The 13,721-nt window shown below is 43.6% G+C and overlaps 1 protein-coding gene across 2 annotated transcripts in view; it reads left to right on the top strand.

Annotated features, from left to right (window-relative positions):
- The first annotated feature begins 1,520 nt into the window (after window positions 1-1,520).
- The window catches only part of LOC119372469 (heat shock factor protein 1), a 65,385-nt gene continuing 53,184 nt past the window's right edge, over window positions 1,521-13,721 (top strand). For both annotated transcript variants that reach the window (XM_037642950.2, XM_037642942.2), the window contains exons 1-3: window positions 1,521-1,710; window positions 6,623-6,731; window positions 10,396-10,517. In XM_037642950.2, coding sequence (XP_037498878.1) covers window positions 1,606-1,710; window positions 6,623-6,731; window positions 10,396-10,517 — 336 coding nt within the window. In that variant the 5' untranslated portion in view covers window positions 1,521-1,605. The remainder of the gene's footprint in view (window positions 1,711-6,622; window positions 6,732-10,395; window positions 10,518-13,721) is intronic.

The raw sequence follows: 13,721 nt of genomic DNA, 5'->3' as shown, positions 1-13,721 counted from the left end.
GATTGGTTCGGATAGGATAGCATGACGCCGCCAATGAGTAGAGTCATGAGTCAGAGAGCTTCCTCATTTAAGCGCGTCCTCAATACAGTGGCGCTGCCTTCCTACCCTAGAAAATAACGGCAAAAAAAATTTGATTCTGTGATCCGGAGACCGCGGCTTGATGGTGCGCCCAACGTTTCTGGAACCTGGGGTTCTAAAAACGTTGGGTGCGCCGGTGAAGACCTCTTCACAGCGGCTGTACGTCACGCGTGAAACCGGAAAAAAATGCCGGCCAGACACACTGTGGTAATATTGCATAAGCGAATAAGCACGTGGCTGTTCTGCCGTCGCGCACCACTCCGGGCAAAACATTTTTGCCCGGAGTGGTGCGACGCCGATGCTAGCATGTTTATCGAGACCTAATCACTTGCTCTCCACTCGCTTCGATGAACGCACAAAATTGATAACCTAAAGTCCCTATATTTAAAATCTAGGGACTTTATGATAACCGTGATCACACGCCACACACACACACACACACACACACACACACACACACACACACACACACACACACACACACACAAAAGGACCTGCGGTCTAATCGCGTAATAGCAAGGCGACGAATTACTCAACCATTACCACTGGCCCCAGCAGAAGTTTCAGTTTATTTCCTCGGCCGGTCTTCCTGTGCGGCAGCATTGGAACTTATTCGTTATATAAAAAATCACGGATAAACACGCTTCGTTATATTGAGGTTCAAAAAATGCATGTTCTACAGACAAAGTTGTGGAAAGTGAAATACTTCGTTATATCGAGATTTTCGTTATATTGAAGTTCGTTATATCGTTAACTGTATAAGATTCTATCCGTCCAAGACGTCTCGTCTTCGAAACGCTCCCTTGACCAGGAGAAACCAGGGGACGATCGCACAACACTCATCACCAAATACGAGAAGGGCTGGAAAAGGCAGAGAACCTGCTCGCCAAATAAGGTTACATATTGGACATTCCCGCTTGTGCGGAACGTTGACGTACTCGATGGACTCGTCAGTGGAGCAGTTGGGAAGCTGCGGAAGCGTTCATGGAGAAATGATAAAGTGTGGCTCGTATTCCAGCCGGGATCATCGCATATGCAGCAAGAACAAACGGTTTAGACTAAACGAACTGAACATTCTATAACACAGTTTCCTCATTCTTACACACCTCAGCAACACCATTTTGCAGTACCCCTCCCTAATAAAACAGCCAACCTGAAAGAAACGATGTGACTGTCAAGCGCTGAACCTTTTCATACTAGACGTGAAGTACCTTCCATATGTTTCTGGACTTTAAACATTCATTTATCATTCGAACATCGTAGCAAGTAAAATGCTGGCGGGCGCCTTACATGAAAGTACGTCCTAACTTGTAGTACCACCATAGAGGTACCACTGCCTGCCACTGCTCATATTCTTAGTGGTCTTAGACTTCGCTAAAGACCGACCAAAAGGGTGGATGTGCTAGCAACCGTGTTTGGCGAAACGGCGAAGGCGAAACGGCGAAACTACAATATATACTGATATATACCGTGCCAATGAGTGTCGCATTTTGCAGAACCGTAATATAAGTAGCTCACAGCTCGGCGATGCATACCACAGAAGTTGGCATCAGTAACGTACCCGCATTTTTAGTTAAACTATGGAAGCTTGTCGAAGACGAGAAATGCAACGACTTGATCAGCTGGAGCTCGGTATGTCTCACTCCTCGCTGTTGATCGGTTAGGGCTAGGTAATTCCAAAACGAAGCTTTTTCCTATTTGGAATGCTACCATGTTAAGCTGTGACTGTCATCGCATCAGACGCTCGTAGAACGGATCTGCTAGCGTTTGTCACCCGTTTACAGAACAGAGTTTATTAGTGCACCAAATTATTTCGTCAATTGAAGTTAGCCGGCAACCGAACAGTGTGCATGTATGTACTAACCGCTCGTTACAATCGCGCTTCGCGAGCGGATCATGTATTCTGAAGCGCTTGATTCGCTGCGGAGTCTCTGCCTTGCTTGTTTCACTGCACTGTTCGAGCTATACTGCGCCGTAAACGTGACCTGCATTGTGGCGTAATAATAAAGCAGCACGAGCCATTCTGGCACACCCTTTCCCTCTGTTTTGATTATGCCTGGTGCATGTCACTTTTTCTTTAACCACCCTTTTGTTTTTCCACACCAATCCAATAATCATGTTGCCCAGATCATTCACGCCGTTCAACCAAGTGCGAATGAAATTTTGGGGATACGCCGCTCGTGACACTTTTCTCTATTTGGTCCTGCAAAATTTTGGACAAACAGAGTCGTAGAGAAATCGTACATATATAAAAAAAAAAGAAAAATACGTTGACGCACTTGTCTCGCCACGCCGTCTCTCGGGGCCCCCGCATGCGATCAAGAGTGTGATTTTCAAATAGAACCTCAAAAGGTCAAAATTAATGCGAAGTCATCTATTACAGCGTGCCTCGTAATCATATTCTGACGTTCAAGCGAAGCTTGTTACGAGTTACAGATTTCGGCAACGGCATAGTACGCGAAAAACCCGGCGACTGTGCAGAAATGCAGCCCTCGCAGGTGCGCCGGTCGCATGCATATTTGTATGTGCCATTTTCTAGTAATTGATGCTCTTTCAATCGTGGGCTTGTCGGCCGTCAGCCGTTTCGGATATGGCAATGTTATCTTTTATTGAAGCGACTTGTCATTTCACATTGCCACATTTCATTGTTGCCTGGATATGAACGCATTACGATTGTTATTGCGTGTAGAAACAGAAGTGTTGTGCTTGCTAAGCACGTGGGTGAAGGCCCAATTTCCAGCATGGAGGAAGGAAAAATTTAGGAGGGAGCATTGCGCAGTGCGATAGAAAGAAAATTAGTACGTCAGGCACACACATGCCAAGCTTCACTTGCCCCCATTTTTCTGATAAGGCATAGGCTCCTGACTTTTTATTTTCCTTGTATGTTTGGACCATATACACGACTTGTTTCAATTTGATACAGCAACATTTCATTCTGCACTAAAGGCCTTTAACCTATAATTCCTTTACAGACAATTGAAAATGCATTTTTTGCATACATATTGGCAGAATTTGGTGTTGAAACACCAAGTTGTGCAAGCTGCATGTTCACTTAAGAACCTCGATACATCATGAGGCCATTTATTGGCCTTTTCTCTATTCTCTCCTAGGGTTGCCACCTTACCACTAGAAGAAAAAAAAAAAACTGCTCTCTGGGGGGAGGGAAGCGGGGGCACATGTACAGGTGGTTGAACTTATGGTGAAAAAAAGAAGACTCGGTGTTCAGTATTTCACATGCAATTTCATGTATTGTAACATTGTTTGCCTAGTCAGAAGTGTGAAGTCAAGATTAGTACTGTAGCCTGACGTCATGCTAGTGTCGATGTTGGTAGGTGCGCCATGGGAAAATTGACCTTAATATCAAAATAAAATAGCACTTGCTGAGCTTTACACTTGCTCAGCGCTGTCTCTGTGTACAGGAGATTTGTATGGCAGAGTAAACTCGCCATCGAAAAAGTGTGTCAGTACCCCTTTAAATGATCGGTATAACTGCAGGGGTCAATTACTTCGTGTTTTCATGGGCACAAGATTGCAATTGGTTGATAATTGCCTGAATTTTAGGGACTGACGAGAAATATTTAGTATCTTCGAAGTTGCTAAATGTGCGAGGTAAAATGGAGAAAAAAAAAAAGAATAAATAATTGCGATACCATGGCCAAAAAACTGCCAAATGATGGCCGGTCTTAGGTGCGGACAGGCAACCGGCCCGCTGCATAAAAAAACCGGTCGGGCCGGTCTAAAATTGGGCAGGTGGCAACCCTATTCTCTACAGGAAAGCATGTGGCAAACATGTATAGAACAGGTGAAATGCTAATAGAGGTACTTTCCACTGAAACCTTCTAAGCTATATTTCTGTTTGGGTAGTAGAATTTTGAATGGTGATATTTATAACAACCTTTTTCATGGCAGGATTCGGAAAGAGGGCATCTAGCATAGAAACTTCCATAAAAACGATTTACAGATGCACTTTTCTCACGAACATTGCACAAAGTTCATGCTTTCCTAAGTTTTTGGCATACATAATCAGCTGATCTGTCAGCCTTTTGTCTACTTTTTTTCCCACGTCAAACGCTTAGCCACATATAGCTTGAGAGAAACATTCCGCAAGCAGTTTCCCATTGGAGCCTGTTGCCTATATCCCTTTCTAACCCTGCGACCAGTGTACTGGACATAAGAATAGAAGCGGCGCAGAAAAGCAAGCAAAGCTAAAATCAGAACCGAAACCATTTTCACATCTTCCCCAAGAGGCGAGCAATATCGTTTTGATGCGGTTCCTTCCTCAGCTGCATTTTCTTATGTGGGCGCCTCGGAGTAATGGCATCGCTCATGAGGGGAATCGCACGCTCGGTGTGCTGAAGTATGCGAACTAATTTTAGGAGCTATCTTCACGCAATTCAAATAATTTAAACCATGCGAGCTAACTATTGTCCTCTTAGAACAGTGTTGTGAAAAGGTAGCCTTTGTAATAAGTTTGCTTGCAACGCAAGAATGTGTTTATGTCCAGTACACTCGACACAACTGTCGCCAAAAGAAATCATCGCCATTCATTCAGCTGTACACATTGATAGCTAGCAGATGACACCAGCAGCAATCGACACTGAACGTGCTCCTGATGGCAACTCCACTACATTTCGTGGGGCATTTTGCTTGAACATTAAGTACAAGTTGTTCTGTGAACTTGCCCACTGATGTTTCAATAACTCAAGTAGGACAGACTTGCTGGCAGTGTCACGCAGCCTTCATGTAGCGAGCGTGCATGCGAAGAGCGGAACCCGAGTCCTCCCTCTGACGTCACACGCGAGATGGCGCCACTCAAATATCTCGAGGTGAATAGTGTTGCGTTTTCAATAAAAAATTTAGTTGAGTGCCAGTGGCTGTGCTGTGTCCATTTGATCTTTATTTAGTCTGCATTTGATTTTACACTGTTTGAATTTCCATCGCGCATAAGCATTGCATGGCTCAGCGTTGTTGGGTGGAGGGGAAAGGGGAGGAAAAGAACAGAGCGGAAAGGAGAGGCCACCTTCTCGAGAAAGAAGTACCTACAACGCCAAGCGCCAGGCCGGGGTACCTCTCTCCCCATTAGAAAAACTGGTGGGTGCAGGCAGCACTGGGAATCGAACCCAGTACCTTCCGCATTGGAGGCAGACGCTCTGACCACTTGGCCACCGCTATGTTAAGGAAATAAGCCGCTTGTGAATGGTAGCCACGTCTTAAGAGGGAGAGTGTCAGGTCTGGTAGTGAAGCTCGTCCCCTGGAAGCTTGGTAACCAGACAGTTCAAATTTTCTTAATGTGTCCTGTAAAGAAACAATTTGCAAAAAATTCTTTCTGTGAAACACTCCCCAGATGGGACCTTACAACTTCCACTGATTAAGCAAAATTTGAGATAGGGCCGAGTAAGGAGCCCTTTTAGAAAACCTCCACACGATAGGGCCATCTGTGTGACTGCTTACTATTCGTTTCACCAAATCTTGTGACACCTTCTATAGCACAAGGTAAACTACCAAAGCATCTTTTAGCACAGTTCTGGCAGAGAGCTCAGATGTGGAAGCATAGATTATACACAGGCATTTACTCGATTAAGAGCGCAAGGAGACCCAGGAAGCATGCCTGCTTTCCCTAGTCTTGTGGTTGGGCGCACCACTAAAGTGCAGTTTAGTATTGCACTATCTGTAGGATAGGCCCACTCTTGTGGCTGGCTGCCTGAAATTCCCATTTCATGACTTTAAAGGTCTGTCCATGTATGCACCAAGCACTGCCTGTTATGGAAAGGTAATGCTCAGGACTTTCTCTCCATTTACCCACTGAATGACTTTGCCATGGATGAATGGGCCCCACCAGCTATGCACGTGTTGGTGTCTTGTGCAACTATTCACATAGTGCTTCACACTGCAATAATTCCCCAGAACTTGTGGTGTTTTCTTTCCGCTTGAAAGGCACTGAGCATCTCTTATGGTGTATCTGCAGCACGCAGTAGTAACAATAAAAATGCCTCTACCTGATGGGCGCTGCCATGTAGGGTGTACTTAATATGGGCATTAATTGTGACCTTAGCATTGCTCATCAAATTGCTGAGTGCGAGATGGTGGATTGAGACAGTCTCTGCAACGTCTGCATTCCTTTGGTGGCAGTGTGGAAACATGCTCATGTGCTTAATTTATATGCGAACTAAAAAAAAAAAGATGTGGCCAGAAGAGGAGAGATACAGCTTTCCATTACAGTGCAACTTGGCATACTGTGCTGCTTCAAAACATTGAACACCCCAGGTATTATTGTTCTTGCTGGGTTAGGAGGCCCCAAGCATTGGGGCCCCCTAACCCTTTGCATTCTTTTGTTTGCCCCGCAGTTTGCATGCCCCAACGCTTGGGGGTCCCCTACCTAAAGCTTTCTGCTACTGTAAGTTGTAAAGGCAACTGTCACCGTTTTGCATCCATGAATCATGTGCTCCATGGAACTTTACAAGTTTTTAGGTAATGAGAGTCTCGGGAGTTGCCCTTTGAATGCCTACAACCCAAATCCATGGAAAACGTTTTTGTGTATGTGCAGACTGGCCGGAGCTTTATTATACACAACCAAATACAGTTCGCCAAGGACCTTTTGCCACTCTACTTCAAGCACAGCAACATGGCAAGTTTTATCAGGCAGCTTAACATGTGTAAGTATCAAACTTATGCCACTCATTGTAATCACAATTGGGTATGATGATGACATATCATTGTTGGGTACAGCTTTGCCAGTTGTGCCAAAGTGAGTTTTATCAAAATCATCCTGAGGATAATGGGATTCGCCGCAGTTGTCAAGTATATTGCCATTCCAGCCTGCATTCTGTCGCAGTTGCTGGCAATAATATGCAACCCATGTTTATGTTTTTTTACTGGCTTAGCAGTGTGAAATGTTATATCTTCGCACTGTTAAGCCCGTAAGTGCCTGCCATTTGTGCCGGTAGGCCAAACTTGCTTCTTGAGCCCTGACACTGAGAAATGCCTTAGTTTTTTTAATGATTTTTCTTATAGCAACTGGTAAAACTCGCACAGTACATTTATTTTATTTGTGCTCGCTTATTTTGTTGACGATGGCACAAGTACTCATTGTCAAATGTGAATGGGAAAGCTTCGGATAGGCTGTGTATCGCCTGTGAAGAACAGGGCAGCAGCACAGTTTTATTTCAGTCTAAGGACATTTGTTTAAAAGGCATTTGAAGCACTCTTGTAATAATGTTGTCACTTTTGTTGAATACAAACTGCTTGCCTTCTGCCCATGTACTAGCACCAAGGAGATCACAGAGAGTTTGAAGTAATGGGAGTCCTTTAATAATGATGATGAAGTTACACTGAAATCTGTGAATTATAGCACCGCAACTGCGTAACCACAATTGAAGCACGCTAGTAGTGGCCTTATCGTAATTCTTTCGCCGAACGATGGCTATTACACTTGCTTCATTAACCCATAAAAATGTTTGCCATGTTGATTGAGACTGATAACATGCAGAAGAACTCATACTGGAAATCTAACTTCATTAATAATGTACCTTGAGTGACCATGTTGACCGTTGCCTTAGTAATACATGTGTCAACGATGCTGGGAGATTCACCCTTCTAGTTGGATTCAAAGCATCAGCAAGCATGCCCATTCATTCATGGAATGAATGCCAAAGCACTTTGTTTCAGTTACTCAGAACATATATTTACAAAATTGTTGCTAGTGGTGGAAGCACAAGGCATATTTAGGCTAACTAGAGTCCGAATTATTGGAAATATGCCTGCAGAGATCAAGTGACCTTTTAGCCATGCACAGAGAGCTGCAGCTGCACTGTTGTATGTGTGTGGCTAGCATAACATGGTCCCCACCAAACATTACCGCAGGAATAGCCAGCACGTTTATGAGACGAATTAGTGTTGCAGCTGACATCTTTGTCTTTCATAACGTTTGAAAGTCCACCAATTGCTCTCATTCCTAGTACTAATCTTTGCTGTGTTCCTTTTGTAGAGTTGCTGTCAGTGTCTATTCAGCATCCTAGGAAAATGTGTTCAACATTTATGAGGTCGTTTATCTTACTGCTCTGTACTTTACCTGTTATCATAACTTTACTATCTTTTTTTGTTGTTGTTGTTTAGAGAAAAAGCAGCCTCGCTGGTTTTTTTCCTGAACAGCCTGTAATTCTACTAAGAAACCCATACACCAGACAGGAAGTATTTTTAAAGGGATACTGACACAAAATTTTTAAGGATAAATTTGTGTGGACACACACACATCAACAAAATATCAACGCTTAATATGGCCTAGGACATATTTGAAATCACATTTTAAAGGGACACTAAAGAGCAAAACGATTTTTCTCGTATTAGTAAAGTAGTCTTCCACGATACCAAAAACACCCCGCTTGCTGTGAGAAGACGCTTAATAAGCAAGAGAACGCGCAAAAATAAAATACAGGTGGTGACGCCACCTTGGAATTCCTGCACCATTTGCCGTGACGTCACATATTTTTGACGGCGCCTGTTTGGGCCTACGTAGTTCCTAATCGGTTAAATCGAAGTACATTGTTCTCTGAGGGGGCCAGAGACTTGACATAACGAGTTTGGGAAAATTTCGTCGAGCCAATGGTGCCAAAATACGTTAAATGCTCTCTGAAATCTTTTACGTCACGAATTACAAAGTTCAGCTTGAAATTTGAAAATGAAACTTTGAACTTGGTTTTCTCCTCTAATAATAAACCTATGGTGGTGAAATAAGCTACACAAGAGTTCTCCGAGCACACTTTATCAATCTAAACCAATTCATTGTTTCTCTTTAGTGTCCCTTTAAGTATGTGCTGTGCAGCTGCACAAGAGACGGACCACTTCACGACATCAACACCAACTTGGCACGACATCAACACCAACGTGGTTTTAATGTGAACAACCAACAACTACCTGCGTCATGACTTAGTGCTGGCTGCCATGTGTTGCTTGTGCATGCTCTCTGCCGCGGTTGTCAGCGTGGTGCTCACGTGCATGAGTCTGTCAATGTTTTATGTGCTCACATGGCCAGCTGTGTTTATACAGAAACCCCGCTGGGTGCCACCTCTCTCGGCACTCTTTCAAACAGAAACTGCGACTGGGCTCTATAAAAGTGCCTCCAAATAATTAACTGTCACATGCTCGAGCAAATGAGGTTTTCAGCTGTGATGAGCTGGTTGTTAGCTACTTACTGCAACAGAAAGAACAAGGCGTAAAATTTTTTGGCAGTACTCTTTAAGATCAGTAACACCCCTCAAATCAGTAACACAGCTTGGTTTAAGTTCGAACAGAAGTCATGCAAGAATATATTCTTTCACCATCCTTATTCAACTTATATACAGATTATGTACTTAGAAACTGCGACTTCAAGAACTGGGATCTAGAAGTGAAAATTGAAGGAACAAAGCTAACCAACTTATGATATGTGGATGACGCATCAGCAGCAGGAAGCATACAGTACTTAAAAACACTCATTCTGTAGTTGAAAGAAGAAAGTGCAAAGGTTGGTGATGAAATGGTAAATGCAAATATATTTTTTCCACACATAGTCTTCCATTCTCTGTCATAGTAATTACATGCACAGTTTGCTAGCTGTGTGTCAACAATTAATTGCTCCAAAAAGTGGTTTGCTAGCTCCAAATAACTTTTTCTGCTCAAAAATAAGCTTCAAAACACCAAAAGCCACTTCCGTCATTGCATTCAGTCTTACAGTCCCCTATTTATTAATGCACTCAGGGAATACACCAACTAACGAGTAGTTTGTATGTCATGTAAGAATGTTCAAAGCTGTGTGCTTTGGAAGGAGCAGCAATGTAAACAAGTGTTAAGCAATATCAAATATTTTTTTCTGTATACGGCTGCCAAACTTCAGAACACACCATTTTGATAAGTTGTTAAGAGCTCAGAAGGATTATTATGCAATGTTTACTAATTTTCTAAAGCTTTGGCCAAGGTTGCATGCCATTTGTGCAGTACTAATTGTGAGTGACAAATGGCAGCTTGCTGCTCTGCACCAGTGTTATGCATTGCCCATGCAAACAGAGGCAGCAGAGGCTGCCTGAGACAACCGATTTGCACATCACTGCATGATTCAGCATGCAACAGCGACCACAAGAGCATGATGAAAATTGTCTATAGAATATTCTGAATGAATGTTTGCCGGGTTACGATCCAATGTGTTTGCAGAATCTTTGAATTGCAGTTATGTTAGGTCAGTTTCCGCTGTTTCCGAATCTAAATTTGTTGCACGCATCAGTGCACACATTAGGTGAGGATAAAACTACTTTTATGCCCCCTCTAACTTTGTTTTTTAATCCCCAGATGGCTTTCGCAAAGTGGCAAACATAGACCAGGGATTGAGGACAGAGCGAGAGGAGATAGAGTTTTTTCATGACTTCTTTGTCCGTGGTCAAGAATGTCTACTTGGTCTCATCAAGCGAAAGGTAAATGCTATTAGTTTTTCTTTTGTCACTTGCTCTGTCATGACCGCCAGTAATACAAAGCTCAGCTTAGCATTTAGAGTCCACTCCACTCAGACCCATGTGCTCTAGTAAGTTGCACACTAGGGCTCTAGTGAATGTGCAGTGCCGTCTGCTACATGCAGAGTATATGAACAGCCCATGTAGCTCTACAGGGTGGCACGTAGTGTTGGCTGCTGGGTTCAATATTGTGCGTGTATAGAACATGCACACTCTGAAAGAATATGTTACACCTTAATTTCTCAGCTACTAAAGTGCTTCTGTGCATAATATTGATGTTTTAGAGATTTTGAAACATTGACCTATCACTGACATTATATGTTATTTACCTTTAATGTCCTTTTAACACTGCTGAACCGAAGGTTGCGGAATCGAATCCCACCTGCCGCGGCCTCATTTCGATGGAGGCGAAATGCTAGGGGCCCATGTACTTAAAGGAGTACTGACACGGATTTTAAAAATTTTCCGATTATTGCTCTAAATAAAAATACTGGTGTCGAGAAACCTAAAACGAGTATTGTGATGCCTGGGAATGCATCGTATATATTTTAATTACCACTACATTAAAAAGACACTTTCGGTTTCGATATCGAGGGGTCGGCTTCTCAGTGACGTTTCATGTCAGTATGACGTCACAGGGATACAGAAACTCGCGACGTACTAGAGGCAAATTGGTCATCTGCTCGTGGTGCACATAAACAACGATGAGTGAACTGTCGTCCAGTTACCCTGACGGTGATTTCTGCGATTTAGGCTGCATGCAGGACGCAGAATTCGCAAACTCGGGGGAACTGTCTTGACTCGTCGGGATAATGTCCATTGCAGTGGGGCTGGCTTGCAGATGCTCAGCGACGAAAACTTCAAAGTCAAATTAAAATATTTTACACGTGTTCTCCGACACCGGTGTGTGGACAGCGTTAACAGTGCACACCAAAGAAACAGAAAATGTCCCTTTTGCGATGTCTCAAAATCGTGTCAGTACTCCTTTAAACGATAAAGAACCCCAGGTGGTCGAAATTTCTGGAGCCCTCAACTATGCCACCCCTCATAATCATATCGTGGTTTTGGGACATGAAACCCCAACAATGATTTATGTCCCTTTAACAAACAGCATAAGTGGACAGATATGAGAATATATTCAAGTTAATGCTCTAAAGAGTGACTGTGTTCTTTTTTCAAAGAAGACTGGTATGGTACCGGATCCCAGTATCGATATCAGTGGCAAACATCTATCTGAGCTCTGAGCAATAATTGTTAGGCATGATTTTAGGTTCAAAACTAACACTCATTCCTTATCTGAAACATCTGATAAGAAAATACCTCCAAAGATGAATCTACTGAAAATCTTGGCGCGTACGACGTGGAGATGCCTTCTGGGTTTGTATGAGAGTCTGTTATGCTCACACCTTGAGTATGGTGCTGTAGTGTACCAGTTCATTGCATTGAGTGCCCTCAGCATATTGTACCTTGTTCATAATCTTCGTATCCACCTTGCGACTGGTGTCATCGGAATCAATCCTATAAAGAACCTCTATGTTGAGTCAAGTGAGTGGTCTCTTCATCTCCAAAGGACATATGTCAGCCTAACATATTTAGTGATGGTAAAAGCAAACTGTGAACAACCATCTTATAAAACCATAAGTGACATCACACGCACCGCCCTATATCAGAACAGTCCTGTAATGAGAAAGCCCTTCTCGTATCACATGAGGAGTTCATTACAGCAGCATATTAGGCCTGTATGTACAGGGGTGGTCAAAAGTTCCCAGGCCGCAACGCCCGGCTGAGGAGCAGCAGCTCGCTGCTATCGGGGCGCTCTCATCGCAATCACACCTTGGCGCACGCTGGCGTCGAGCGTGTGCGTGAAGGGGGAGGGGCACCCCTCTCTATTTCTTGCTCTCTTTGATAAGAAAGCGACGTATAAACTTGGTGCGTCGTGTTCCCTCACTGTCCGTTCGTCGATGTTTTACTACTGTGCAGCGTGTAGCGAGGCGGCAGTCTTCTGGAAAACTGACGCATCATTATTGTGGCCACATTTAGCTAGGCACCATATACATTACCGTGCTTATCGGCTTCCTGGAAAATATCGTGCGTTTAACTTTCCATTGGCACTGCGGTGGTTCTATCAGCCGTCTTCGCAGGCCATTTCGCTGCATAGGAGCTTGGTCGGAGCCCGAAAGGTATTCAGAAGAGCTTGTGTTGGGGTTAGTTGGAACATCTTAGTGGAATAAGCAGTGCTGCACAGTAGTAGTTTATACCTAGGTTCCTTATGAAGTAGAGAAACAAAGAGAGAGAGAGGGATACACCATCCCCTCCCTTTCCATGCACACGCTGGACGCCAGCGTGCGCCAAGGCGTGATTGCGATGACAGCGCCCCGATAGTAGCGAGCCGCTGCTCCACGGCCGGGCGTTGCGGCCTGGGAACTTTTGACCACCCCTGTACATCATAATGAAGGATGATAAATAGTGCCAGAGCACAAGAATTCAGTACAGAAAGAGCGCTAACTTACAACAACCTTTATTTGATAAAACAGTGGCTAATGTACATTTAAGTTTTAAGAGAACTTTTTGTTGGGCTAGTTGGTGAACGTTCATAATGCTTTTAAGGTGCGAGAGAACACAAACACATATAAGTGATGTCACGTGATGGCATAAATCACCTTCTTAGGAATTCGATTGCCTTATCAGACAGTAGCAGTGACGGACTGCTCACACAGTCTGGGCCAAGGCCTAAAACGAGATTTGGCTCTATAATTTCGTGTGTGAGCTGGTCACAATCCTTATGAACTAATACAGTACATGCATTGAAAGAAGGCTTGCAACCACAGCTAATGCAATGAATCAGTGAGCAACCACCACGAGCATTTTTCACATTATTTGCATGATCATGGAGCCGATCATTTAGGCATTGGCTCATCTGACCTGCGTACATCTTACCGCACGAAAGCGGAATATTATAAACCACATTTTCAATACAGCTGACAAACTGAGCTGTGTTTTTTATTACAGCTATTCATTATATCGAGACCACATCTCAGACACAAACTACCGTATTTACACAACTGTAAGTCGACTTGAATGTACGTCGACCCCCCAAAATTGCGCATAAAAGAAAAAGCAAGCACGTTCCTTAATGGAAATTTATTTGAAGTCGTTGCTGGACTGACT

Source organism: Rhipicephalus sanguineus, chromosome 1 (genome assembly GCF_013339695.2).
Source record: "Rhipicephalus sanguineus isolate Rsan-2018 chromosome 1, BIME_Rsan_1.4, whole genome shotgun sequence".
Classification (NCBI taxonomy): Eukaryota; Metazoa; Arthropoda; class Arachnida; order Ixodida; family Ixodidae; genus Rhipicephalus; species Rhipicephalus sanguineus.
The sequence above is the reverse complement of the archived record's forward strand: the minus strand, read 5'-3'. Positions and strand labels throughout refer to the sequence as shown.